Raw genomic sequence first — 25,202 nt, 5'->3', positions numbered from 1 at the left:
CAACTTTTGCTTTTTGTTCCTTAAAAGAAAGTAGCTGGCGGGAGGAGAACGCTGATTAGAATCACACCTTCTTTGGGTCTCGAGCGGCAGGTTATATAAAGGGCTTTCCCATCGATTGAAAAGATCAAAACCAAAACCTCTCATTCCACATTTCCTGGACCATTGCTAGCCTCTAGGTAGACGAGAAAATATGAAGGCCTCTACTATCATCATGCTCCTCTCACTCGGCGCCCGGTATGAACCCAATATCATTTCTCGTGGCCCCCTTGTATAGTTATAATACTAAACCTTCTTTGCAGAGTAATAGCAACCGCGAGCTGTAAATGCAGTGGAAGTGGAGCGGATGTGGACGAGCATACCAAAGAGTGTTGCGGACGGTACCCTCCATTCTGCGAAGCAAGCTACTCAGACTCGACCAAGAAAGTAAGCCTCATGTCCTCACATTATTCATTTGTTTCATCAAAAATAGAGCCTTACTTTTCTGTTAGTGCCAAATCGTTAATGATGGATGCCCGACGGAGTATATTCGTGTCTGCTGTGAGCGATACGGCCATGGCTTGGATTGTTAGCGGTCACTATCTCTAGGGAAACTCGGGAGCATCACGTTTCGGAATTGGCAAATTGTTTTGCAAAGTGAGTTCGGGTAGTGGCTAGCTGAAAAGCCTTCTGTAAACTGCATATGGCCAACGGGGTAGAATGATCATCCTCAACTGCGAAGCAGCCAATTGAATATCATGATCTTTTTTATCCTGACAATCCCTATTGTTCAGTTCAGTAATATCCCAAATAGAAGCCGAATGGCTATGACAAATCCATCTCTCACATCTTGATTTTAAACACGGCGAGTATGCTGTGTTTTGGCTGATCACCAGTGCAAGGTCTCCCGCAGCTGATCTACATTGAAACAGTAAGCTAATGACAATAGAGATAACATATATAGGGGAACACTGACCTTGAACTGAGAGGCGGTAGGTATTCAAAAATCTTCGCTTAAGTTCAAGGTCCGCACCATAGACAGCGTTGGCAGATACGCTCCCATAAACTCCCATCTCTTTGCCAGGATGCATACATATTCCAAGGTATATTCCGTCTAGATGATCTGATGTGGACAAAATGAGTTTATAACCTGATGCCTCTGTTAGCTTCTCCTTCTTGTCAGCTTGTCCTATGCTGGCTTCACATCCGGGGTTCACGTTACCTTTGCCAATGACTCGAATTGCGCCGTCCCTGCGGGAGGTGTCGACGCTGAACGAAAGCAATGTGTACCGATTGGGGACTTTGACTGGAAGTGTGTTTGGATGGATGCGCTCCTAGATTGCCCTAACAGTAATCCGACAATGTTGGAGTATTACACGGACCCTGGTTGCAAGAACAGAGCTGGTGGCTACGCTTTCAAGGATCACCAAGACCGTCTTCGCACGCCACCCCAGCATGGTGGTTCAGTGAAGGTGACGTGCCTCTGGTAATCAAGAACAATGTCAGGGAGTGGTATGAACTCCGGGGGTTAGCCCGAGTTATCATTACAGGGAGGCGAGCTCGTCGAATCCTGAAATCACTGGGGAATGGAGGACGGCATTTTAGTTAGATAGGATCTCTCCCCAACGGACGGGGGAAGATCAACAACATAATACGAGAAGATCCTGAGGAATTCATGTTACCTATTTGGAGTTTAGCATTGGATGAACGAATGCAACATCTTTTCTCCACCTTTATCTCCTTCGCCCGAAACCGCTTCTCCATGTAAAGAGGGTTTGTGAGCAAAGGGCCCTCTTCTAAACATAGCAAGAGAGACAAACCAGGTAGTATTACTGGACTATCTCAAAGTATGTACTATAAGCCCAAATACGGGTGTGAACAGATTGCGTTAGGGTCAGTTTTGGAGTCTAGGGGCTTTATCGCTAGTTGTATGGCTGACGACGTCGCCGGTCGTAGCAAGAGACTCGCTCGCACGGATCCTCGGCCTTCTAAGCTTCCTGTGATCTTCTTCTCCGCGTTCAACTGGGATGGCGAAACTCCGTTGAGCATCTTGATACTCGCCAGATTCAGTTGGCCCATCAGAATCATCCAGGACAGGCGTCAACTCAGAAAGCAGCTGCTGCCGGGAGAAAGAATCTTGGGAGCATGCCAGGGAGAGCCTCTCATTTGCTGCTCGAATGAATTTGTCTCTGGTTTCCTTTGCCCAATCTCGAGCATTCTGGTATGCAGATACGCCTTGCTGAAAGGCCTCTCGGTTGCCGGTCATGGCCCATGTATTGAGTTGGGTCATGATATACTCGGGATGAGTCTCGCCGTCTTTAGGCCGCGTGATATGGGTAGTGTACATCTTTAGTTGACCACCATGGTAAGTCGATGTAAGAGTGTACGCATTGTTATCGTAGATCGGTCCATCTTGCTGGTAGGATTGTAGAGAATGCATACCCCGGGCACCCAGTGCACCATTATAACATGCCTGCCGTGTAGCTATGGCGAGAGAACCGTCAGGGCCTTTCGCCTCTAAAAAGAAGTTTGGCACGATTGGAAGATCATCTTGGGTTGACGGAATAATATGGTGACTAAGATGATTGCGGATTTGGTGATTGAGTTGTTCGGGGCGAGCACCATAGAAGTGATCAGGTTTGGCTGAAGCTAGCATGCCATCAGTCAAGGGAGCAAGATTTTGGAATGGGTAATCACCCCCAACACAGTTAGAATTGCTGATTTCACCCTCAATGATTGGAATAACTGAAGTTGTGACCAGTCTCTCCTTAGATGCATTTGTATTTGCCCGCTTGAACTTTTTGAAATCCTCATCAGAGAATTTTGATGGTGAAAGAGAAGGTTGCAGTCGAGCCAATCTTTCAACTATCTCATCAAAATTATTTGGCTGAGAAGGAACATTGCCATTGGGAAATTCATAGTCATCCAGATAAATTCCATGATCAATTAAATTTTGTTGAAAGTTCTGACTATAGGCCGAAGCGGTTGAAGTTTCTGCTGTTGTTCTCTTGCCTTTAGAGATTGACAATAGAAGAGATTCTGCATGACGCTTCCTTCTTTGGGGACAGGGCATACTAGACAACATGGGTTGTTTAAAGGAGTTGTTGGGCATGGGATACTGGATTGAGTGTCAGTGCCAGAATATGGTAGCAGGAGTTGGTCCATACATTTCAAAGATCAGAAAGATCAGGGCCTCCCAACCTAGCAAACCTCTTTAATCGCCTTCGACAATTGAGCGGGCAAGCACGGATGAATTCAGGAGCAAACTGAAACAATTCAGTCTTTGTTGTGGCTTGGAAGAGTCGAGTAACAGGTCTGTGGTTCTGAGGCAATTGGGAATAGACGTTTCTTCGATCCAATTCTCTTAATGCGTTTTTGGTTAACCAAATTTTCGACAGACCATCCCAATACGCAGGTGCAGACGCGTTTGACTTTCTCCTTTTTGGCTGGCGTTGCGAGGCGGTAGGAGGTGAATCAGGCTGCTGGCGCTTGTCGGGCATAGGGGCTATCGATGCCTTGGTTCAGGAGAAGAGGGCAAGGAAGGCCTTTAAATATCTTGTGAAATCCGAGAAGACCGTTACCACCATGGGGAGAGCGCGAGCTGGATGGATGTTTGGTGAAACTTCTAGCTGACACCCATCCATACTTTGCTAGAGATTGTTGTTTGCTGTCGCCGTTGCGATCATCACACCCAAAAGCATTTATGCAAGGCTAGTCAGTCTTGCTAGGATACCTAAAGTATCAAGATGAACCCCCTGTCGCCTCTCCGAAGCCTTTTGGCTGATCGTCTTGCCCAACTGGCGAAAGACTTGAGGTGACGCGCTTCGTGAAAGAATTGGACAAGGAAGATGTTCAGCCCGAGGGTTTTTCCGGCCGTAACTAATATAAAGGATACTGATAAACAGACACGAACATCCGAAACAGCGCGGCCAATGCGCCTTGTCCTGGAGATGCATCATTTTCGATGGAAGTTACCTAAGTTTACCCCTACGGCTTACACCCTCTTACTGTCCCTTTGCCCGTCTTTTCCACCTCCATCTCGCGCTACCTTTCCCGTCGAACTCCGCCCCCCATCCACGCAGTGATGGTCCATTTGGGGATTTCAACAACACCCTGCCTCCCCGACGCAAAAGTCAGCGAGAGCATTGACTACGGCGACTTGATTGACAACGAGCACGATGATGTATCCACAATTGAAGCTGAAGCTGAAGAAGAAGTTCGATACGGATTCCCCCCCCGTGAATACTACCCTATACGGATTGGAGAGATTCTCAATCAAACATATCACATAGTTCATAAGATTTCCCATGGCGGCTTCTCTACTGTTTGGCTTGCTGAAGATCTAAAAAGACAAAGAAATGTTGCAGTGAAGGTTATGGTTTCTGACTTTTATGGAGAAGTTGAATATCAAATTCAGACTGCTTTACATCAGACTGTACAAGATAAATCTCATTTGGTCTTGTATGAAGATGTCTTTCTTCTATCCAGTCCAGAGACTAATCACTATGTCTTTGTATTCCCATTTCTTGGACCCAGTGCTGGATCTATTGTGGGAGGTCAACTGCCCATTCCAACTCGGATGCATGCTGCTAAACAACTGCTGCAAACAATTGAGACTCTGCACAAATCTGGCTTTGTTCACCGAGGTGATTTATCCCTAAATCATATCAGATATATGGAATCTAACATTATCAATAGACATAAACAGCATGAATGCTTTGTGGGGTAGTACTCTCCCTGAGAATCTCAGCATAGCAGATAAATACAAGATTCTTGGGAGGCCTCTGCGAAAATTGATCCCATATACTCCCTGGAAACAAGGTGAACTTGTGAAGTCAATAGATTTCCCCATACCATTCTGCTCAGAGAAGATCCACCTGGCGGACTTTGGCACAACAATGCAGATTGATAATCTAGTGATGTTGAATGACAAGGTATCAAATGTGATTCCACCTGATGACTATTGCTCTCCAGAGCAGTTTCATGGTGCCACACCTCACTATTCCTGTGATATGTGGAGTTATATGTGTGTCTTCTCAACTTTGTATTTTGGGTTTCCTCTCTTTCGGAATTTGAATAATGTTGTTGCCTATTTGGGTCCTCTGCCCGAATATCTAAAAGGAAAATATCTCTGGCCGAAATCTAGTAAGGATGAATGGTATGACCAGAACACGACTGCCACCGCAAGTCTTGAGAAGCGAATTCGATTTCACAAGCCAGAACTCAGTTCAATTGAGAGGAATCTTGTTCTCTCTGTTTTGAGCAAAGGCTTCTGCCTCGAACCCAAACACCGCCTGACTGCAAGCCAACTTCTCCGAGATCCCGATTTCAACGCCCTTATCAATCTTCACTGTGGCTAGCAACCTACGACTAGGGCCCGTCGGAGTTTCCGGATCAGACGGTCATTGCGCCAGTGCTGTATCAGGTTAGCTGCTCAAGCTCCGAATGGTCGTGTTCCGTCATGATACCCCAGAGATCAGGGTGAACTCGCTGCTATGCGATGAACTCCACGAATTATTTGGCTTTTAGTGCCGGCATGCTTTAAGCTGGAGGCGTTGAAACGGCTGCTATTCTGGATGGTTATATTCTATCATTAGAGTAAAATTGGGACTCTAGTGGTAGTACAACCTAGATATATACATGGATTGTCATCGGTTCAGCTTGACGGCCGTTTCTTCTACCAAATCCGCTTACCCGCACCCAGGCGGATTGACCAGTCGGTGGTGTGCCAACGCATGTCTCTTTCCTTTTCTTGATTGATCTTGACCTCGCCATCCAAACAGAACAGAAAGTATCCTCCGGGCCGCGAAGGAAGACGGGAACAGTGGTGTTTATGGTGATCAGCGCGCTTTACATTGAATACAATAAAGGAGCAGCTCTTCCACTATTCACAACATTCTCCCAAGGAGCTTAGTATTTACATTGAATCAGACATGAACCCCCATTTCAGCGGCCATTAGCTTCAGCCCCGAACATTCAAAAGCCGCGTTTTTCCAGAAAACATTAAAGAGCGGCCTTTCTCATAAGACTTCTCCTGGCAGCCTGACATGATGATGATGCCAGGTGCGGATGTTCGACACTGGGCAGGTTATCCCGAGCAATTTACAACTCATGATTTTCGCGTGGAGGTGCTGGTACGAGGATATCCGCTTTCCCGCCTATCCGGCTCTACAACATTCTCAGAGCTTAGTTCATACCGTATCTCTTGGGCGGGCAATTCTCGTCGCGTTATCGTTACTGGAAGTTCAGGTTTGGAATAGTCACCATCTTGAGATCCTTTCGGTCTTTCGACTGCTGTCCAACGCTGGACTCTGGCGTGCCGCCGTCTGCTAAAAAGTAATAGGGCAGCACCGATGACTAACAAACCTGCCACGCCCCCAATGACTCCGCCAACTATAGCGCCGACGGGGATTTCATTCTTGCTGTTGTAGTTGAATGGAGTAGGTAGTAGAGTGTTGGAGGATGTTGCGTTAGGGGGAAAAAGGCTTTCTAGATCTGGATCCGCCCAGGTAGATGGAAACGGGGAGTCTTCGATGTCCTTTTTAGTTGCTGAGGGGATAGAATAGTCGACTAGTGCGGGCTATTTATAATGAGTGAAAAGCGCAGTCAAAGTATCATCGGCCCCGGTGCGGCACCTACATCGAATGTCGTCACAATACTTTCTACTTTGGTGTCATAGAGAAACGCAGGCATGGTATAACAACCAGCTCTGGCATCATCATACCGCGCTTTCCGTCCGCCAATTCCAAAGATTTGCCTTCCGTATGCTTCGCATGTAAGTGTCATTCGAGGCTCATCGAGACTTGCTGCTTGGTACCATTTGAACGACGGGATGGATAGGTAGGACCTGTTTGCGTCAGTCAGCATCTTTCGAGACAAAGATGGCGGGCAGTGTTACACATCGGATAGCGCTTTGGTGGATGAAAACGTTCCGCCTCCAAGAACATAGATCTGATACGAGGACGAGGATTCATCATGCAGAACGACAGCACAGAATTCCGTTCTTTGTTCTATGGCGAGACCTGACGTTGTCTGGTTGAACCATTTACCGCTGGCGATATCGTATACTTGCACATAATTCCAACTATTCTGGTATCGCGGTTAGAATATAGGAACCCACTCAGTCTTTCGGGACTCTTACGGGCGTGTAGTTGATTTTTGCTCCAACTTCGCTGGTCACTGAAGGCACTTCGCCGCCCATAAACACTAGGATTCCAAGTTCGCCAACAGGGACATATACTAAAGCTCCCTGCTGCACCCCGGGGAAAGGGGAATCTAGTTCTTTTAACTCTCCCGTTGTGGTGTTCAGCTGTATCATTCCTTTCGCAAAGATCAGCTCTGAGCCTATGGCGAGTGATGTATCATTGCTTTGATAACCGCCAATCCAGTACGCGCTTTGGATACGAGGAGCATTCACGTAAGCTGTTGTATCCATTAACACGTCAGTATATAAGACACGAAAAAGCGACGCATCATAAAGACATACCGCCCTTGACGAGCCGAACAGGCCTCACACTCGCCTGTTGGAGCTGCCATGTTTTTTCCGCAGTCTTATACGTCCATATCCCATTATCCGCTGATGTATTGCTGACTCCACGTCCGCCGTAGCAATAGAGTGTGCTGTTGTCCTGACTCGACCAAAGGGCTTGGTCCTTGAGTTTTGGAATAGCGGGATCTATCAGGCTCATCCGATAGTATGATCCAACGTCCACCGAAAACTTCCGAGTGAGGTCCAGCTGGACGAGGTAGTCGTCTATGGAAGCTAGATTAGCTGATGCTCGAGGGTGTTTAATTGGGTCGATTTTTAATTACTTGACGCGTCGCCATCGGCTGGTATGAGCCCGCCGTCCAGGCCGTTAAGATAGAGAACGTTATTCGCAATATTTGCTATACTGATGGATTAGGCAAAAAAAGGGCAAGGCTCTTCAGGAGTTGGTCAACGTGCTTACAGCCAAACTTGTAACTGCGACAGAATCCCTCTGACAAGTCCACTAGCGCCGCAATGATGGAGTGGACGCCGATGAACAACGGTAACAGGAGGGAGCTTAGCTTTGTCATTGCAGAACTATCATCTGTTCTCTCACAACGACAGCAGGAGAGGAGGAAAGGACACCACAACAGAGCAGTTAGAAAGCGAGCTCTATACCGCAAATGTGTATGCAGCAAAACATCCAGATGCTCCTTGCACAGAAAAACAAAGGCAGCAATCAGCTGTTAGTTAAATGTTAGGCCAAGCATTGTATGCACACCCCTGTGTAGTACTCCGTACGTGCCGATGCCGACAGGGAGAGTTGACCGTATCAAACGTCATTATTCCTTTACTGAGGGCATCGAGAGTAACTAGCTTGACGAAATTGGAATTCAAAAATAAATAATCCATTGGTAGGAGTGCCATCGACTAGATCAATCGTGGAATTATGGAATCATGTCAAATGTGCCTCACTCCGGAGAAACTTCCCGTTTGAGTTTTGAAGACGGATCTCAAGGACCTGATGCAGAAGAAAGCCTAGCAGTCAGTCCATTTGAGCATGGGATGGGGCGCACAACCCGGCCTCTGATAGAGGCATCAAGCTCAATACTGCCACTCCATGGGTGTCACTCGCGCAACCCGCGCCGCCCAGGCCCCCAGGCTCCATTTCGTGATTTCGACAGTCTCAATGAGATGTTGTTCCTCGGTCAAGGGCTGGGGGCCAAAGTCTGATCCATAATTTGCATACTCTCATTGGCTCCCTAAAGCTGGGTTCTGTGGGCTTGGTGTGCAAACCCTTTAAACAGTTGGTCACTGTCACCAGGTAAATCCCTGGTGAGCAGAGCAAACAAAACGTCTGGAATTGTCGAAATATTCTAATATAAAAAGTTTGCAGACACAAAAGGAAGAACCTGTGTAGTTTAATGGAGGAGAACCCAGGCTTCCAAGCTAAGCCATTCTGGGCCTAGCATCGGCCCCCTTTTTCAGCCATGTACGGAGTACGGAGTAGACAGAAGACGAGGCCAGAGATCTTCAACGACAGGTTCTTGTGAGATATGCCAGCTCCATGCCTCTACGGAGTACAGCTTTGCATTATGCCCGTTTCTAGCATTCTGTCAACATGCCGCCCACGGAAGAACATTTGTTTTCAGGTCATGTCTGATCTTCACCTTGAAGTCGGTCAGCAGTATTCGAGTTTCCATATCAAACCTCGTGCCACGCGTCTGATTCTAGCCGGCGATATCGGACGGCTAGCAGACTATGAAGCCTTTCGCGACTTTCTTAGCACCCAGTGCGGGCAATTCACCGCAGTCTACCTCGTTCTCGGAAACCATGAATTCTTCGGCGTCTCACGTCAGGAAGGACTGCGTCGAGCGGATAGGCTTCATTCAGAGCCAGTGATGAATGGTAGATTGATCCTAATGAACCGAAAACGGGTTGACCTACAAGATGTCACACTTTTGGGCTGCACATTGCACTCGCAAATATTGCCCGAGGCAGAGGAGATTGTGGGTCACAAGGTTAACGACTTCCGTCGGATTGTGGACTGGACCGTTGCAGATCATATTGCTGAACATTTAAATGACGTGAAGTGGTTGATGGATGAAATCACTCGTATCAGAAGTACAGAAGCCGGTTTGAAGCAGAAGATCATTGTGATCTCCCATCATGCCCCTTCAACCAAGGGAACCTCTAGCCATTCTAATGAAGGTAACCTATGGAGCTCAGCTTTTGGGACGGATCTGCTTCAGAGCAATGAAAGATCGTGTCTCGATGATGTGCAGTGGTGGATCTATGGCCATACACACCACTCCACTGAATTGACTCACGGGGAGGTGAGACTTGTCAGCAACCAACGAGGCTATGTATTCCCGAGGATGGACCATGGGGAGTCTGGAAACTCGGCAGGGTTTATGGCACAAATGCGGAAATTTTGGGCCAATGGCAGACAACATCAAGGTATATTTAATCCTGAAAAGATTATTTATGTTTAAATTGATTGTTGAACGGGCATTTGGGGGAGTTTTGCAGCTGATTTGTGATGTTCGGTGATTTTATACCCTTACACTTGTCTTCTCACTGTGTCCCAATGTGAGTGAAGCAGATTTGCAGCTCGGGGTAGCGCTTCAAAGCCAGTCCAACAAAGAGGAGATCGAACTCGTCTTTCTTTGCTGGAGTTTGGTAAGGGTTTCTCTCCAACCAACGTAAATCGGCCGAATAGGGGTGGGTGTACGAGGGAAACCGAGATGGAAACTCTCATCCTGCTAAGTGGACAACATTATAAAGCTCCCATCTATGCTGGGGTATATTGCGAAATCGCTTGCAAGGCCAGCAAGCCCTCCAATTGACGTTAACAATCATGTTCTTCACTTCCTCCAACACTTTGATGAGTGTCGCAGCAACAAAGTACCCAGCCTCAATAAACAGAGAGGTGAGGTTAAGAGTAACTAATACGGAGTACGGAGTAGACAGAAGACGTTCCGGTCTCCGTAAGTTAGTTAATCATGTTGAGGTCTTCCATTTCCTACTCACAAACCATGCTTAACCCTCATTACCATCATTCCCGTCATGGTTCGCAGGCCATCAGATACCCATTATAGTATCAATAACTCATGGCTACAACGAACTTTCACTCTTATCTCTATTGCTCTCCTGCGCCCATTCAGACCATGCCAGGGAGGCGTTCTCATGCTCACTTCCAATCTATGTGTGAAATACGGGCCATCAAGGCATATCTCGGAGGCTGAGGCGATGGCCTACGTGGCGCGTCACACGTCTATCCCAGTACCAAGGGTCCTCTGCGCCTTCAAAAAGGGAGGTGTCACTTACATTTTGATGGAAAGAATCAAGGGGGTTAGAGTTGGGAAAATTTGGGCCTCCATCTCAGCGCAGGAGAAGGAATCCCTTCGATCACAGTTACGCCGCTTTCTCGCAGACCTTCGATCTCTCTCCCCACCACGACCTGGGCACATCGGCGACGTCAATTATTCAGAGTTATATGATGATCGTATATACTCTGGGGGGTTTGGGCCTTTTACGAACTCCCGAGACTTCAACCGGTTTCTGCGACATGATGTGATCAAACCTGTAAAGGATGCTGAGTTGGATCAGCTAATAAGCGACCATGAGAAGCAGGAGTATAAGACATGCTTCACGCATGGTGATCTGAGTTCCTATAATATATTGGTAAGAGATGGTTGTGTGGTAGGAATCATTGACTGGGAGATGGCTGGATGGTACCCTGAGTATTGGGAATATACCTCAGCATGGCATGTCAATCCCTACGATGAGTGGTGGAGGCCAGAAGTGGAGAATATCCTGAACGCGTACCCAGCAGAACTAGAGATGGAAAAGTCCCGCCGAAAGTTGTTTCCCATGTTCTGACAATTGCTCCAAGGGGGTTATGCTTTGTCAATACATTATAACTAAGGGACGATCTCTTTATCCTCAATCAAGTCCCATGTCGGTATCTTCTCCATGTCCCACTGCACCCTGCCCATCAAACCGGAGCTCATCTGACCATCAGGTGATCTGTACCCTGGATATCTGTACAGCTGGCCTCAGACGATCTTCTTGCGATGAAGGAACTCACTATTATCAGGAGTTCGTAGTATGTTCACATATCAAATACAAAAGGAGGGGCACCTATGTTCATTTGTTGGGCCGGGGAGAAATCCAACGGCAAAAGTAGTAATAAGAAACAGCAAAAGAAGATATTAGAAAGGGTCATCGCTTTGATACAAGGAGTAACCAGAAAGATAAAACTATATGAGGGAAATTTTCCAAAGATGTCCAACAATAGAGGGAAAAAAAGAGCCACCGCATCAAAAGGAGAAATTAAACAAGGCTAAAACGTGCTTCAAGATCAACAATAGGCCGCCCATGCAAAGTACCCTCTGCGTACCATTTGGAGTTCCGAGCAATGACCCAACACAAAAAGGGGAGAGAGCATCATATGCAGAGATAGAGGTAAATATATACAAAGTATACTACGCCTCGAACCAAAATGTCTGACAAAGGTTTCGGCGATGGCTGTGAGAGAGGGAGACGCTGAAAGCAGCTAAAATCCAACAGTGGGGTGCGATTTCTTTTTCATCCGTCGTTAGACGAAAAACTGGTGGTGTGCGGCGGTTGTTCGAACAACTTTTGGCGAATCTGAGTGAGAATTTCCGCATCCCTCCGTAGACTGGGAGAGATATGACGGTTGCGGAGCAAGAATTTAATCGTGCGGTCGATCAGTTGTCTGAGCCTTTCTCGGTCCACGAAGTTCGAAAGGCGGGAAGTGTACGTTGCTGCGAGAACGAGAATATTTCCAAATTGCCTTGGAGAATGTAATTAGATATAAAGCTTTCATTGCGTCTGTCTGCTGTCCACGGTTATCACTTACGCATGAGCAGTTCCAAAAATGTTGGTCACAATCGGGCGCCCCTCTACATTATCAAATGCAATGGTGCTCTGCATCGCCGCTTCGATGCACGTCACACATGCTGAGTGTAATTTGGGATCTAGGTCCCTTTCAAACGGCGGATCTTGACTAGTGGTTATCCGAGGAGGTGGAGGCATGTCTCCCGGCCATCGATCAATAGTTTCAACCTGCTGCACATGCGTTAGAGCCGGCGATATTTGCGAATTCGCACTCGACGCGACGGACGGCGCCGGTGATTCTGCAGGACCGGTGTTGTGTGGTTTGGGTATCATTGGGTGTAGAGCGTGATGCAGTAGCGGTCGGTGGATAATGTATCTGGCCCCGTAATATTTTCCGCGCATTCTGGCTATGTTGATGTCACTGGCGGGCTCGTCCGAATCATGCCATTGCATGGCTCCTGGCAGACCGGACCGCCAGGACTCGAGCATTGAACTCAAGGCCTGGTGGACACTGGTCGTCCATTTTGCTCCCTTTTGCCCACGGCTTGTCTCTTCAGGTACCATATCAGCCTCTCGAATTCTGAATCGTAAAAATCACCGATTGAGGACTTACTTTCTGCTTTATATAAATGGGTATGCACGGAATTCAAAACCTTTCTCAAATGAATCTGAGCCGAATAATACATCATCATAAGCGTACCCGGTGCTTCGATCTCATTCGGGATCGAATGCGCGAACACAGCCTTGGGGAACTCCATCCATCCTTCTAGCCGACTAATGCCACTGGCGGGAAGGTCAAGTTCTGCTAGGATATCACTAAATTCGTGAGTAACAAGAAAATTTAGTTGATGCATGCCCGTACGCACCTTTCGAGCTGCAGGCAGGTCCAAAACGCAAAAGTAATCAAATCCTTGCGCGCTCCGTCAGGCATTACCTCGAAACTCCGTCTAATTACGACCGTTAGTAAAAGCTATTTAATATTACCATAACACGAGTACTCACGGTCTGACCAGAACTAGACAAGCTCTGGCTGCCTGGCTAATCCATCCATGGCTGACGAACGGATGAGCCAGTTGCCCAGTGTAAAGCGCAGCAAGTAGACATCCCTGCGCATGAGCCAAGTCATTCCCACCCTGGAGGTTACCCAGAATGTCAGATGCAAGAGCGTAATACGCCATTCCGGGGATGACGTCCATATTCCGCAGGTTAGGATCGGAAATATCGCTCCCAGAATAACTACCGGATCGTCTCCAATGCTGGATATTGTTTGGAGAGCGGCTGGTGGGCGAACGGAAAGAGTTTGGAGGCTGAATAGCGGGCTCAACCGTTATAGGAGACGCGGCGGATGTCACGTATGATAATTTTGATGGCGGATCAGGGATGGGGCCGGGGAGATCACCTTTCCAGGAACAGATGGCGCCAAGGGCTAGAACGAGAAGCACAATCGCATTGTCCATGGAACGTTGGATGGGCGGGCAACCGCCGCTTGCGCTGTGGTCAGAACCGGGAGATTCAAGTTCATTGTAGCCAGTTGCAACATCAACAGATCGTTTGCGCTTCGGGGCCCTGTTCAAAATTGTATGGTCACCAGCACCAATATGACCAAAGTGGGGAGTATTAAACGGCGCCCTTTTTTGAGGGCTATATGCCTGAACAAAGTCTCTGATCATATTAGCAAGGTCTGAAGCTCGGAGAAACGGATGCAGAATGTGCATGTTTTCCATATAGCTTTTGAAATATGCATGTACAACATCCACATCAAGGTCAAGCGCGCCCGCACTGTTGAGCCCTCCAACCTGTCGTTCCTTTGGAACCCTGGACGAATAATTTCCCTGGTATATTTCGAAACCCGTTCCCCACCCTGAGCCGCAGAATTGGAACATATCTTCATCACGCGGGCTGGACGAACTAACAATCGGACTCAGAGGATATGCGCTGGTGCGGATGCTACCGCATCCCTCGCCCCGTCCGTAGGGACGAATGGGGCCGCGCGCCTCTTCGAGTTTCATAACATAATCGTCATCTATCCTGTCAGGTATGAGTGCTCGTATTGATGGCCACAAGAGGAGCTTGTGGGCGGCAGTTGTGTGTTCGATGGGGATGGACAGCTCGTCATCCCCCACAGGCTGCGTGTCCCCTTGCTCTTGTTTGACAATGTCGTTTGCCACTTTGTCTGGCACTGGAAGCTTTGCTGGCTCAGTTTCCGATCCCTTTTGCTGTTGTGGCGGTGTGGCGTGGTAGAGGGGTTGTTTTGATTCGGGTTCAGCAATGGAGTTGGAAGATATCGTCTGGGAAGAATTTCCCATCAGAGCATCCAGTTTCTCGTTTTGGGCAGTCAATAGTCGAATCACGTCGTCCATCTTGTCAGGACTATCAAATTTTTCGAACCGATCGTCAATTTGCTGGAGCCTCTCTAATATTATCTGGGTCGAGCGCTCATGCCTGAAAAAACCAGATTGATCAGCTTTTGCTTCCAACGCGATAGCCCAGTAGATGGTGCTCACTTGTGAGGAGGAACATCCTTATAGACACATGGAGAATTGCCTCCTTTGCAGTTCCCACAAGATGGCCGTCCTTCGTCACATTTGGCTTTCCGAGCACGACACTGATCGCAGGCCTATTCACACAATTAGCAATAGACCATGCGACGTCCTGTCTCCAAGAAAGGGTGTGTCATTAACCTGCTGAGCTCGCGTGGTCCTCCGCCCCTGCCCTTGCCGCTGGTTGTAGGGTCCGGCCGTCTGGCTGAAGAAGTAGCTTGCGTCGTACGCGGTAGGGGCATGAGGCAACGGTGTGCCCGGGCCGTACGGTCGATGTAGCGGAATTGGCTGCATATTCTCGGGCGCCGTAGGCGGAGGCATCATCTGCAGACCGCGGGGTGGCTCGCAGTTCCCGTGGGTTTCGTTGGACTGGCCATATGAATAGGGCGGACGGTATTCAGCCGTGGGCGTGGGCGGAAGACTGGTGGAGCCTTCGTGGGAGTTACCGTTTATGGGACGAAAGGCAGGATCGGACGGTGTTCTGGAGGGCCCGGAGAGAGCACTGGGTCGGGAATACATGTCATGCGGGTGATGCGATGCTTCTCGAGGCGGACCGGTGAAAGCGGATGGGCCGCGCTGGTCAGCAGCATTTGCGCCTTCAAAGGGGGGATATGGACGGCTCCAGGGAGGGGGCAAGGTATTGGGAGACTCTGGCGGAGGCAGCGGGCGTGATGGTGGCTGCTGAGGCTGCTGGAGCTGTGGCGGGAGCGAGGAGGATGAGGGAGGGGGTGGATGTGGAGCAGAGTACGAAGCTGTCGGTTTGGGCTTCTCATCCGTGGTCACGGAATCCATGGTCATCATTGGATGAAACGTTGGGCCATTCGCAAGGCGAGTATATTGGGGGAAAATTCTGGGGGTGTGGTGTGTGGGAAGGCGAAGGTTCTGGCTAAGAGCAGTTCCTTGACCACGAGCGGACGGTGAAGCGGAGCGATGTGGTCAGACAGGCCGAAGCGCGAGGGACTGGGATATGCAGGAGCGCCTGGAGAGGGCAAATAATGGCCGGGCACAACGGGAGGATCCTCGAGCCCTAAAACGCGGTGTTGGAACGCCCTTGAGACGGCCGGACGGCAAAGGGCGTCTGGGCAAACGACGGGCAGCAAACGACGGGCTCAGGCGACGGGCAGGGTGTCTGCAGCAATTGCTCGTCTCACGAACTAGATTTCAGGCCAGCAGTCAGGTACGAAACTCAGATCCACGATTCAGAGTTGGGGTCAACCACGGTTACGAAGGCGAAGGAGAAAGGGCTTAGACCCCAGGAGCCCAGGATGTCCGCTCAATGGGTGTGCGTCAGGCTGGGAAGCTTGGAGGACTTACAGGGAGGAGAAGATCCTGATGCCCGGCTTCACGGAAGGATGGAGTCGGGTGGATTGGGGGGGAGGAAGGGCCGTCGCGGGGTGAACCTTGATTGCGCAGTGACTGAAGGCGAGATTTGCCGGAGAAGAGAAGAAATCATGAGAGAAAGAAAGAAAAAATAGAACACGAGCGGCGAGGAAGACGAGGAAGAGAGTTCGAGGCAACGCCGCTATGGCGATGAGGGATGATGTTCAACTCCACAACGACGAGCTTCAACTCTCGCATTGATCAGCAGAAGCACCCTGGGAAGAAATCAATCGATCGAGACTCTCGACTGCGGCGTTGCTGACAATCTCATAGGCCCTGACAGTTTCACACTCGTCATCTTCTGCTCGTTCCTTTTTCCTGCGTTTCAGCGGCGGTGACGATATATGGCGGAGAACGCACACACACACACACACACACACACAGAGAGAGAGAGAGAGAGAGAGAGAGAGAGCAAGACGCGATGGTGTGACAATCTACTAGCCGGGCGAATAGCATGCGGGCCTGAGCTGATCCATGGGCTGTCGAATCGTGCTCCCACAGTGACGGGAAGCTCTACAACGGGCAGATCAGATGGATCAACGGCCCGGCAGGGGGACTATCAAAAGCCGTTGGAACAGTGATTATATAACTCTCGAGACCAGCTACAAGGCGCAAGAATGCCTGGTTTAGAGCCACGTTGTTCAGGCGCTTAAGACCAATTCCATTGCTGCAACAGCTCCCTGCATTTTACCGCGCAAACCGCGTGCTGCGGCAGGAGTGAACCCAACGGGAGGATGCGAGGCTGAAAGGAAGACGGGCCCAGCCTCACTGTGAGCAGGAATTCAGAGAGCAGCATGGCCACTAGTATGGACTGCTTCCCACCGCGTCGGGGCTGCAGCTCGTCAATCAATGACGATGGTCAATTGACTTTGCTCTCTGTCCACCAACAACTGCCCGAAACAACGTTAGCTCCAGGATTCCACAGCAGCTGCGGAATCAACCCAAGGGCACACTCTCGCTCAGCGCCATGGCTTCGAGCCGCTGGCTGCCAATCGTCTCACCACGGGTTGAACGGCAGGAAGCGACATCTGAAATGAGAAACGAGGAGTTCGATGTCCGCAAAGCGAGTCTGATGATTCTACCCTTCTGTCTGGATTCGACAGTCGAATGGCGGTCAGTGGACGCTCTCCTTTCCAGAACCACCGCCACCCCTTTGGATGATATTCATCGACCAAGGGTTGCAACCGTTAGCTTGTGAGCCAGCCCATCGAAGCTTCAAATTTGACCAATCTCGTAAAATCACGCACAAACATGGCCAATCAGGAGACTCTCCAAGCAGCCATCCCCTGTCCGCACGGTTGCTCAAGCGGAGTTGCATCTGCTGCAGATAACACCACAAAGCTCAGGGTGCAAAGAACCAACAGATATGTCCTGTTGCTTGTTGCTGCTCCTCCTCTTGCTGCCCTCTTGTCTCAAGGATCACTCCTGCGACTGTGCCAGCTGGTATACGCCGCAACCCCGTTTGGAGCACTGGTCACCAGCGGTCCAATAGTGCCTGTCAGCCGCCATCATGTCCGTATATGCACCCCACAACACCAGCGGAAATTCAATTTTTCGCGCCCAATGGCAGCTCTCTGTGCCATCCTCTCAGTGCGCAGACTCAACCACATCTCGAACCCAGCGTGAGGATCGTCTTTTTGCCAGTGATGGACAATCCTTCTGCTCGGGTCTCGTTTGCTCAGCACACTCGTGATGGTGATTTCTATTATTTCGCTCCTTCATACGATCACTCTCTCCTCACACCGTTACAGACTGAGACAGGCAAGGGGGATATCTCTTGTAGTAATCTATCCATGCCCCCAACGTGCGCATCTTGGAAATTAAACAGCTCTCGCAAGCGAATGGATCATGTGGGACACATCAGAATCTTCGTCCCAGAGACATGGGCACCGGTTGTCCAACCCCCATGTTACGAGCCGAGTCCCATCCATACGATCTATCCGCCAATCACGCAGCACAGGGCGGTGGGATGACCTGTCTCCTTTCTGCGATGATGAGTTCTCTCCAAACCTGATCCGAAGATATTAATGGTGATGAATGTTGGCGGACGGAGTTCGCGGCATCGTTCAGGATTGACTGCATTCCACCGTCCAAGTATGTAGTGGCTGTTCATCCACGCCCATCACAGCTTCACAGTACCAATCTTTCAAAATTACATGGCCAGTTGCATGCCTTGGCAGGTTACAACCCGACCGTATCTTCTCCACCAGACATTTGACACGAGAGAGGAAAAAGAGCCCGGGTGTCTGAGCTCTAGAAACCTGGGGCAAGAGACAAGACCAGATAGTTGTTTGAATACAGAGTTAGGGAACCAGCCATCGGACTCTATCTGTTTGTCCTTTCTCCAGGCTCCAGGGCCTCCAAAGCACAGAGAAGGTACGGAGCAATACGGCGTACTCCGTACTACATCCAGAATCTTCGACTTTGCTCAACGACGATTTTCCCAGACTTTGACGGGCAAGATCCACCTCGCCAACTAACCAAATGAAGCCAGAGTGAGCGAGGAGGAAAAAGAAAAAACATGGGGGTTTTGAGAACAGAAGATCTCCATACCAGCCTTGGGGGTGAAAGTATGTCTCAACATCGGCGAAGGGCCTGACCCTTGGAGATCAAAAGAGTTGAGAAACAATGGCAGAATCCAGGATTTGTTGATGGCAGCTGGCGCTTTGCCACTGCCTGAGCTTACGGAAGTATTATTCAGTCTTAAAATTATTGTCGGCATCAATCTGGGCTGGTCGAAGATCCGGCTTCGGCGGCAGCACCCGAAGAAAATACCAAAAGAACTGGTGGCCTCGATATAAGCTTATTCCCAGGGCCCTGGCTTTGGGAATTTCTCGAGTGTGCAATGTGCATGCGGAGCATTTTTGTGACTTGGTTTGAGGTATCATCACCGTCAACAGCTTTGCTTTGCCGGCTGATTTGATGCTTTCTCGACTGTACAAGAGCCAGGATTCGACAAGTATGGGCATGACCTCAATTTCAGTCTTGCGGGGGGGATAACTCTTCTGTGCTTTCTCAAGCATGATTCTTTAAAGTTCTCTCCAATAAATATGGTTCCTTGTCTTTCCGATGGATTCCTCTCCCTGCTCAACGCTGAACTCAATCATGCTTGGGAGCAAATGCCGAAGAATAATTCATGATTTTATCATTTATAGCTGACTTTCTGATTTCTCCACTGTCTCCGCCTTTCCCGTCGGGTACTTTGATTATCGTCTGTCAACCTCGCACGCTCTCCTGACCTTGACATGAATAATTTATAAATCATCAATAACTCACCAACCTTGGTCCTTTTGTGTTCAAACTGGTGGAGACACCCTTAAAGGCCTGGGCCCGTCAATCTATTCCATACATCTCCTCGAATTATGCGATTTGAGAGCAAGAATGCCTTGTCCACAGTTTTGTATTCTCTGCTCCGTACCGTACTCCGTACATGCAGGCGAGACAGGATTCGCAGTGGATCTTCCATTCCTTTACCACAGCCCTCCCTGGAGACTGACTACAGCTCCATTTCTCTGGATTTCGGGGCGGCCTGCTTTGCTTCCCCGAGCAAGCAAGCTTCATAGAAAGCTTGACACGAGCCCTTGCTGGGAGGAAATGATGAGGCGCTTTGTCTTCAAATAACACTGTGATAAGAATCGATGGATGCTGGGAAACCGTTTCTCCCTTCCGCCATAAAGCAAGAAAAAGAAAACTATGATCTCCATTCAGAGTGTAACATTGCTTTGAGGGAATATCTTTTGATCCTGCTGAGAACGCCGAGGGAGGATGCTTGCTGCTGATCTGCATATCATCGCACCTATTGATGCATCTTTCATTCACCCTGGGTGCATTGCATTTTCACCATGCTTCTATCCTGCCCCGTGCGATGGGACCTTCAAGACACCGGCATAAGGAGAACAGCTTGATGCAGCAAGGCAAAAAAAAAAGGGGGGAAGGAAAAATAAAGTGGATTCCACAACCCTGGTTTGTGGGTTTTTTTCCCTCTGGAATCCATGCATATGCACACAGCTATCATGCCTGTCATGATGAAATCTTCAGGACGTCCGCCTCTTTCCCTTTTTCCCCTTGATATCCAAACTCACAGGCACCTTTGACAGCACCTTGTCCTTTTCGTTTTCCTTTTTTTACTTTCCCCCCTTCCTCTCCCTTGACGTGAGAGAGAGGGGTGATTTGCCAGCACCTGGGTCATAATCCCAAACATTCTCATTGATAACCAAAACCCCCTTTCTCCATGCTCACCCTCGTCCCTCGTGACGTGGATCCCGGTCAGGATTGGTCGCGCTGGACCTGGAGACGAGGGAGGGGCAAAACGAAGAGAGAAACCGAGTCGCAGATGCCAATGACGATACCAAATCTTCTTGGGGATGGGGAGATGGCTGTGGAAGTGGGCTGTGAGAATGAGGAGGACCATTGCGGAGATGACGACATTTATGCGAATGCAGGTGGGATGGGCAAGATCATTCTTGTTTTTTTTTTTTTTTTTTTTTTTTTTTTTCGAACGGCATCCCGTCTGAATTCGAGGACCCGAGGAGATTCTAATTCTAAAAGACATCTTGCCAGGCCTCGTGGTCCTTCACAGACTCCTCAGTCCGCTTGTGGACCCTATTTTGGACATTCTTGACACCCCGTGTTGGAGCTGCGGAACTGAACTCGAGGGTCTAGCTCGAAAATTGCTTTCAAATTCCTTTTGCACTTGGCTCCAAATTCGTATACCAAGGGATTCCTATCTTCTTCTACATGTTACTGCTCTCAAAAGGTGATCGTAGCTGAGAACGATTTATATTTCCTGCGAAAACAAAGGATCAAGACTAGCAATCTGAGCAATTGCTTGAGAATGGCTAATAGCTTCTGCGTTCTTTTGTCTCGAAATATATTTCCTTTTTCCCCAATATAGGAACCTGATGGAAGCGGTCTTTCAAAAGGGGTTGTAGACTAGAGAGCTGTCAACTGTTGGTCTACTAGTCATAAGGGTAGATCTGATAGCGAAGGAAGGTTTGGACAGGCCGGCCGTAGAAAAGGGTGCTAGGTGACTCGAGGATCGCCCATATCCAAGCGATGTTAAATAAAGCCCACGCAAATACGCATGAGGAGTTGCGGCGTTGTCTTCAGAGATCTTTGACAGTAAATTTCTATCCGCGAAATCGACTCTTTGAAATTCAACATGGTTACGGCCTCGATAGTTAACTTTCAGCTGGAACATTTTCTATATGAAAGGAAAAAGAAAAAAAAATCTATTAACAACTTGTTAATCAGTCATTGGGCGAAAATAAATTGAGAGTAGTATCGTTAAATATCAAATTCCAATATATATGTAAATATATAAAAGGGAGAATCCAAGATGGAGATCCAAATTATAGGTAGTAGCCGTAGATCCAAAGAGTAGCCCTTTTTTGTAAACCAGCAGAAAATGACGACAGAGATCCTGCGAAATATAAACTGATAAATCATGACAAGAGCTAAACGGCTCAGCTGGAAGTAATAGTCCATACTCCTAAGATTTCGAAGGAAGGACACCTATTTCATGGGATTCGTCGCATCATTCCTATCATCTTTTGCCGCCCAGCGGGAGCTCACTGGTTTTCGGGCCTCATCAAGTACGCGAAAATTGCCCACAAGGCGTCTAAGCCTTCGATACGGTCATTTGGGTTAAAAAGGTCGAACCACCGAGTTCGACGCAAAACTATCGTGTGCCAGGGATGCTCAGCATCCTCGATGGGGAAATCGGCCTTTCCAGTCTCTAGCCACTCTAAATAGTTGGCATGTACACGAAGGCGTAGGATCGCGAAGTGGTGATTGATAGATGAAACCATGAAGATCTATAAGGTTGCGCGTTAGGCAAAAGAATACATGGAGATTGGAAAGAATCCTACATCATCAAAGGGACTGTCCACTGGCTTCCCGATTCGCATATATTTCATCTTTTTGTCCCACAGGCCTGGGCCTGGTTGAACCACCTTCCATTGGTCGCTCATACTTCTCCGTCTTGACTGGCCGGACCCTCCACGACGTTGTGAAAAGGGATGGCGATCATGTTTCGGTCGTTTACTATCATTCTTCTTCGCATCTGCGGCGGGTGCTGAGCCTCGACGTTCCAACTGAGCGCCTTCTTCGTCTCCAACAGGCCCGTCGTTTGGCGCCCCGCCCCATCTTGGTTCCGTCGCCCACCACTTCCCATCACCAGGCTTACTCTCCGTACACCCCTCTCTGCCCCTTTCTTGTGCGCACAGTAGCATTGCCGCCGTTTCCCGAAGAATATCACAGGCTTCAGAGTGATTGAAAGCACTGTTCGGGGCATGAAACACCGTTTCCCCCCTGCATTGGACAATCATTACGGGTCCTTCCAAGAATCCTTTTCTTGCGAGCTGTCTATCCTGCGGAGCCCGCGATATCGTGACATTCTGGCGTACAGGAAAGAGTAGGCCTTTAACAAAGAGACGAGGCGGTAGGAAAGGGATCGAAGGCTGACAACCAAAGGACCAGGACACCATTTCAAGAAATCCGCGTAGTGCTTCCTCTCTCGCTGTCTCTGGCATATCCTTTCCCGTACCGATACGCCTACCCTTGTACGTGGTGCCTGCAGCAGCGGGGTCTGAGTGTGGATTCGCCGAATCGGACTTGATATCTTTATTCCTGGCAAAGGTGTCGCTATCAATATCCATTTTATCCTCGGATGAGGGCCCTAAAAGCGCATCTTGAGTAGATGTAGCGTCAGGGCTACAGTGGGTAGGGCGCTCAATGTATTGGTCTAAGCTCGTGTCCCAGTATTGAGACATGTGCTCTAAACCCGACCAAAATTTTCGGGCATGGGCGACACGGATTTTCTGGCGGCCAGGTAAGGGCTCTAGACGGGCGAGCGATCGAAAAGCATCATCATTATCGAAAAGTAGTTCTCGTCGCAGCGTGTCATACTTCTCCCTGTCAGGAAACGGAGATCCATTGCACATGAGATTGCTTGCAGCAGCAGCAGGGCTACTCGCCGAGGCTTCAGGCTGCTCAGATTCGTTTGGCCATTTGAAAGGAGGCAGCGATTTCAGGGTGTCTCCAGGTATAAGATCCACGGGTGCAACATCTGGTTCAACTCTGAGATTGAGGGCGTCAAGAAACTCGCGAGTTAAATCTTGTGGTCTTTTGAGTCTTGATAATAGTCGATGCAGCTTGTCGCAACTCAGCTCACCTACTGGACGAGGTTCCTGATGTGCAATGTAGGAAGGGAAATCGAGGGGAGTGGCAGGTGGTGGAGGAGTTCGTTCCTTATCCACGTCAACGGCAAGGGAAGGGATGGCTAGATCGACTATCCGTCAGCCACAATATTTCATTGGTCGCCAAAAGCAGTTGGGATCAAAAAGAAAGGTGATGCGGGTTTATGATCGCGAACATGAGATGAGAGCAAACCAAACCGCGGGAGAGGCTTGAACCTAAATCCAACGGGTTGGACAACACGCGCCAAGCCACGCTCAGAAACGTGACGAAGACGTTATCTTCAGACGAAAGCGCAATCCAGAAGCGAGATTGTCTCGAACACAAAGCGAGAGGCTTGCAGCTGGGCCAAGTCGAGATGGGAATGGAGTCAGGGCTTGTAGGCCTGCGGAGTGTGAAAAAACGGGTTGATAGGGCTTTCATCTGAACTCACCGATGCCACCTCCCCAAGCAAACATGACGATGGCTGCAAGCGAGACCTCTATGGGGACTGCAGGGGCGGGAACAATGAAGATTAGATTCCTCTATTGAGAGTGTATAGCGGGCAGGCAGAGATATGGGCCGATATAACGGTTCGCGTACACTCAATGACAAAGAGGGTAGATTGGCCAGAACCAGGGCTTTATATATATATAAGGAGTTGCAACGAGGTATTGCAGCAGGGAGGAGGAGGAATGTTGACCCTAGTCCCAATAACGGTCATTGAGCTGCTGTCAAGGAAGAATAGTGAGGCGTCGGCCACGCATCAATGAAGCGGAATGCTGTTCAGATACAGGGACATGGGAGCGGAATCTTAGCGATGGGTCCCTTCGCACATTACAATACCGCTCATGGCCACGACCTGTGCGTGAGACTCGTATTCACAGCCTGCACTGAAGAGAAAATGATATGGATAACGACTATCAACAGGCGATAATTTCAGCGCAACACAACAAAGCTGCCGGACTGGGACAAAGTGCCCGATTTGGCCGAGAACGGAGCTTGCGTAAACTTACCGCGGTACCAAAACCCGCTTGACGGGCCATTGGCCAATGGAGGCGTGTCTCCGCGGTAATATTCGTCATTGCGGAGAAAGTACCCCGCTAGCTTCATCGGACTAAAGCCGGACCGCCCTCTCCGCCCCACATAAAAAGTGCGCTGTCCCCAGAGCAGTTAGGCATCAAGGTGCCAGGCCGTTTTCGGAAGGATGCCATGCTGGCCCGTTGGGCCCGCCGTAGCAGGCCATCTCAACTTCAAACGACTCGCTTCTTCTTCTTCACCTGCACTGCACACTCACCAAAGCCACATCTGATGGAGGAACAGAGCTCATCCATGGGGAGATTCTCACTTGGTCACTCGCTAATGCTCGATCCCGCTGCCTTGCCGTTGGACGCGGCCCGGCTGCATCCAGATGCAGGATTGTCTCCCTTAACCAGCTCTTCGAACCCGCCTACTGTCGTCCTATTCCTCGTTTGTATGCAGCCGCTTTTGCATATTGAACTTGAGTGGCCTTGATTTGCAATTGCGGGATAGGCCATTCTGCAGTCTCCTTGCTGACACTGACGACAAGTCGGTGTTGAACTTAACATACTCTTGAATATTCCCACCTTGTGATGGCTTTCTCCCACGTGCTTGGTTGCTGGATGTAGAAAATATCATACCTGAAACAAAACTCCATGGCTCCCGCCCCGCTTGGGATGCTCGGCTTTGCTGTCTCCTCTTTTAGCTCAAAGGGCGATGCCTTTCTATGTCTCACGAGCCGATCGAACTGCGGCTATCCGTGTCCCCTATCATCT

At 49.2% G+C, this 25,202-nt stretch overlaps 8 protein-coding genes across 8 annotated transcripts; 4 read left to right on the top strand and 4 right to left on the bottom strand.

Annotated features, from left to right (window-relative positions):
• Positions 1-190: 190 nt before the first annotated feature.
• On the top strand, positions 191-1,466 carry UREG_00870 (uncharacterized protein; the record flags this gene model as incomplete). The annotated part of the gene is made up of 6 exons (XM_002541310.1): positions 191-234; positions 300-423; positions 586-633; positions 941-968; positions 1,160-1,288; positions 1,315-1,466. 6 exons carry the CDS (start codon positions 191-193, stop codon positions 1,464-1,466), a joined length of 525 nt encoding a protein of 174 aa, XP_002541356.1.
• Positions 1,467-1,870: 404 nt separating this feature from the next.
• On the bottom strand, positions 1,871-3,476 carry UREG_00869 (uncharacterized protein; the record flags this gene model as incomplete). The annotated part of the gene is made up of 2 exons (XM_002541309.1): positions 1,871-3,050; positions 3,187-3,476. The coding sequence occupies 2 exons, from the start codon at positions 3,474-3,476 to the stop codon at positions 1,871-1,873; spliced, it is 1,470 nt and encodes a 489-aa protein (XP_002541355.1).
• A 584-nt stretch (positions 3,477-4,060) lies between these two features.
• UREG_00868 (uncharacterized protein) lies at positions 4,061-5,336 on the top strand (the record flags this gene model as incomplete). The annotated part of the gene is made up of 2 exons (XM_002541308.1): positions 4,061-4,622; positions 4,675-5,336. 2 exons carry the CDS (start codon positions 4,061-4,063, stop codon positions 5,334-5,336), a joined length of 1,224 nt encoding a protein of 407 aa, XP_002541354.1.
• Positions 5,337-6,210: 874 nt separating this feature from the next.
• UREG_00867 (uncharacterized protein) lies at positions 6,211-8,034 on the bottom strand (the record flags this gene model as incomplete). The annotated part of the gene is made up of 8 exons (XM_002541307.1): positions 6,211-6,305; positions 6,343-6,556; positions 6,616-6,823; positions 6,875-7,065; positions 7,118-7,398; positions 7,463-7,747; positions 7,789-7,863; positions 7,926-8,034. The coding sequence occupies 8 exons, from the start codon at positions 8,032-8,034 to the stop codon at positions 6,211-6,213; spliced, it is 1,458 nt and encodes a 485-aa protein (XP_002541353.1).
• A 1,065-nt stretch (positions 8,035-9,099) lies between these two features.
• UREG_00866 (uncharacterized protein) lies at positions 9,100-11,329 on the top strand (the record flags this gene model as incomplete). Its single annotated transcript, XM_002541306.1, has 4 exons — positions 9,100-9,780; positions 10,058-10,126; positions 10,232-10,376; positions 10,458-11,329. 4 exons carry the CDS (start codon positions 9,100-9,102, stop codon positions 11,327-11,329), a joined length of 1,767 nt encoding a protein of 588 aa, XP_002541352.1.
• Positions 11,330-12,037: 708 nt separating this feature from the next.
• On the bottom strand, positions 12,038-15,642 carry UREG_00865 (uncharacterized protein; the record flags this gene model as incomplete). Its single annotated transcript, XM_002541305.1, has 7 exons — positions 12,038-12,266; positions 12,333-12,861; positions 12,924-13,126; positions 13,177-13,257; positions 13,313-14,752; positions 14,815-14,927; positions 14,992-15,642. 7 exons carry the CDS (start codon positions 15,640-15,642, stop codon positions 12,038-12,040), a joined length of 3,246 nt encoding a protein of 1,081 aa, XP_002541351.1.
• A 1,555-nt stretch (positions 15,643-17,197) lies between these two features.
• Positions 17,198-18,203, top strand: UREG_00864 (uncharacterized protein; the record flags this gene model as incomplete). The annotated part of the gene is made up of 2 exons (XM_002541304.1): positions 17,198-17,424; positions 17,648-18,203. The coding sequence occupies 2 exons, from the start codon at positions 17,198-17,200 to the stop codon at positions 18,201-18,203; spliced, it is 783 nt and encodes a 260-aa protein (XP_002541350.1).
• A 3,858-nt stretch (positions 18,204-22,061) lies between these two features.
• UREG_00863 (uncharacterized protein) lies at positions 22,062-23,850 on the bottom strand (the record flags this gene model as incomplete). Its single annotated transcript, XM_002541303.1, has 2 exons — positions 22,062-23,521; positions 23,628-23,850. 2 exons carry the CDS (start codon positions 23,848-23,850, stop codon positions 22,062-22,064), a joined length of 1,683 nt encoding a protein of 560 aa, XP_002541349.1.
• Positions 23,851-25,202: the final 1,352 nt, after the last annotated feature.

Source organism: Uncinocarpus reesii, genomic scaffold (assembly GCF_000003515.1).
Source record: "Uncinocarpus reesii 1704 scaffold_1 genomic scaffold, whole genome shotgun sequence".
NCBI classification, from domain to species: Eukaryota; Fungi; Ascomycota; class Eurotiomycetes; order Onygenales; family Onygenaceae; genus Uncinocarpus; species Uncinocarpus reesii.
This window is presented reverse-complemented; position numbering and strand designations above follow the sequence as displayed.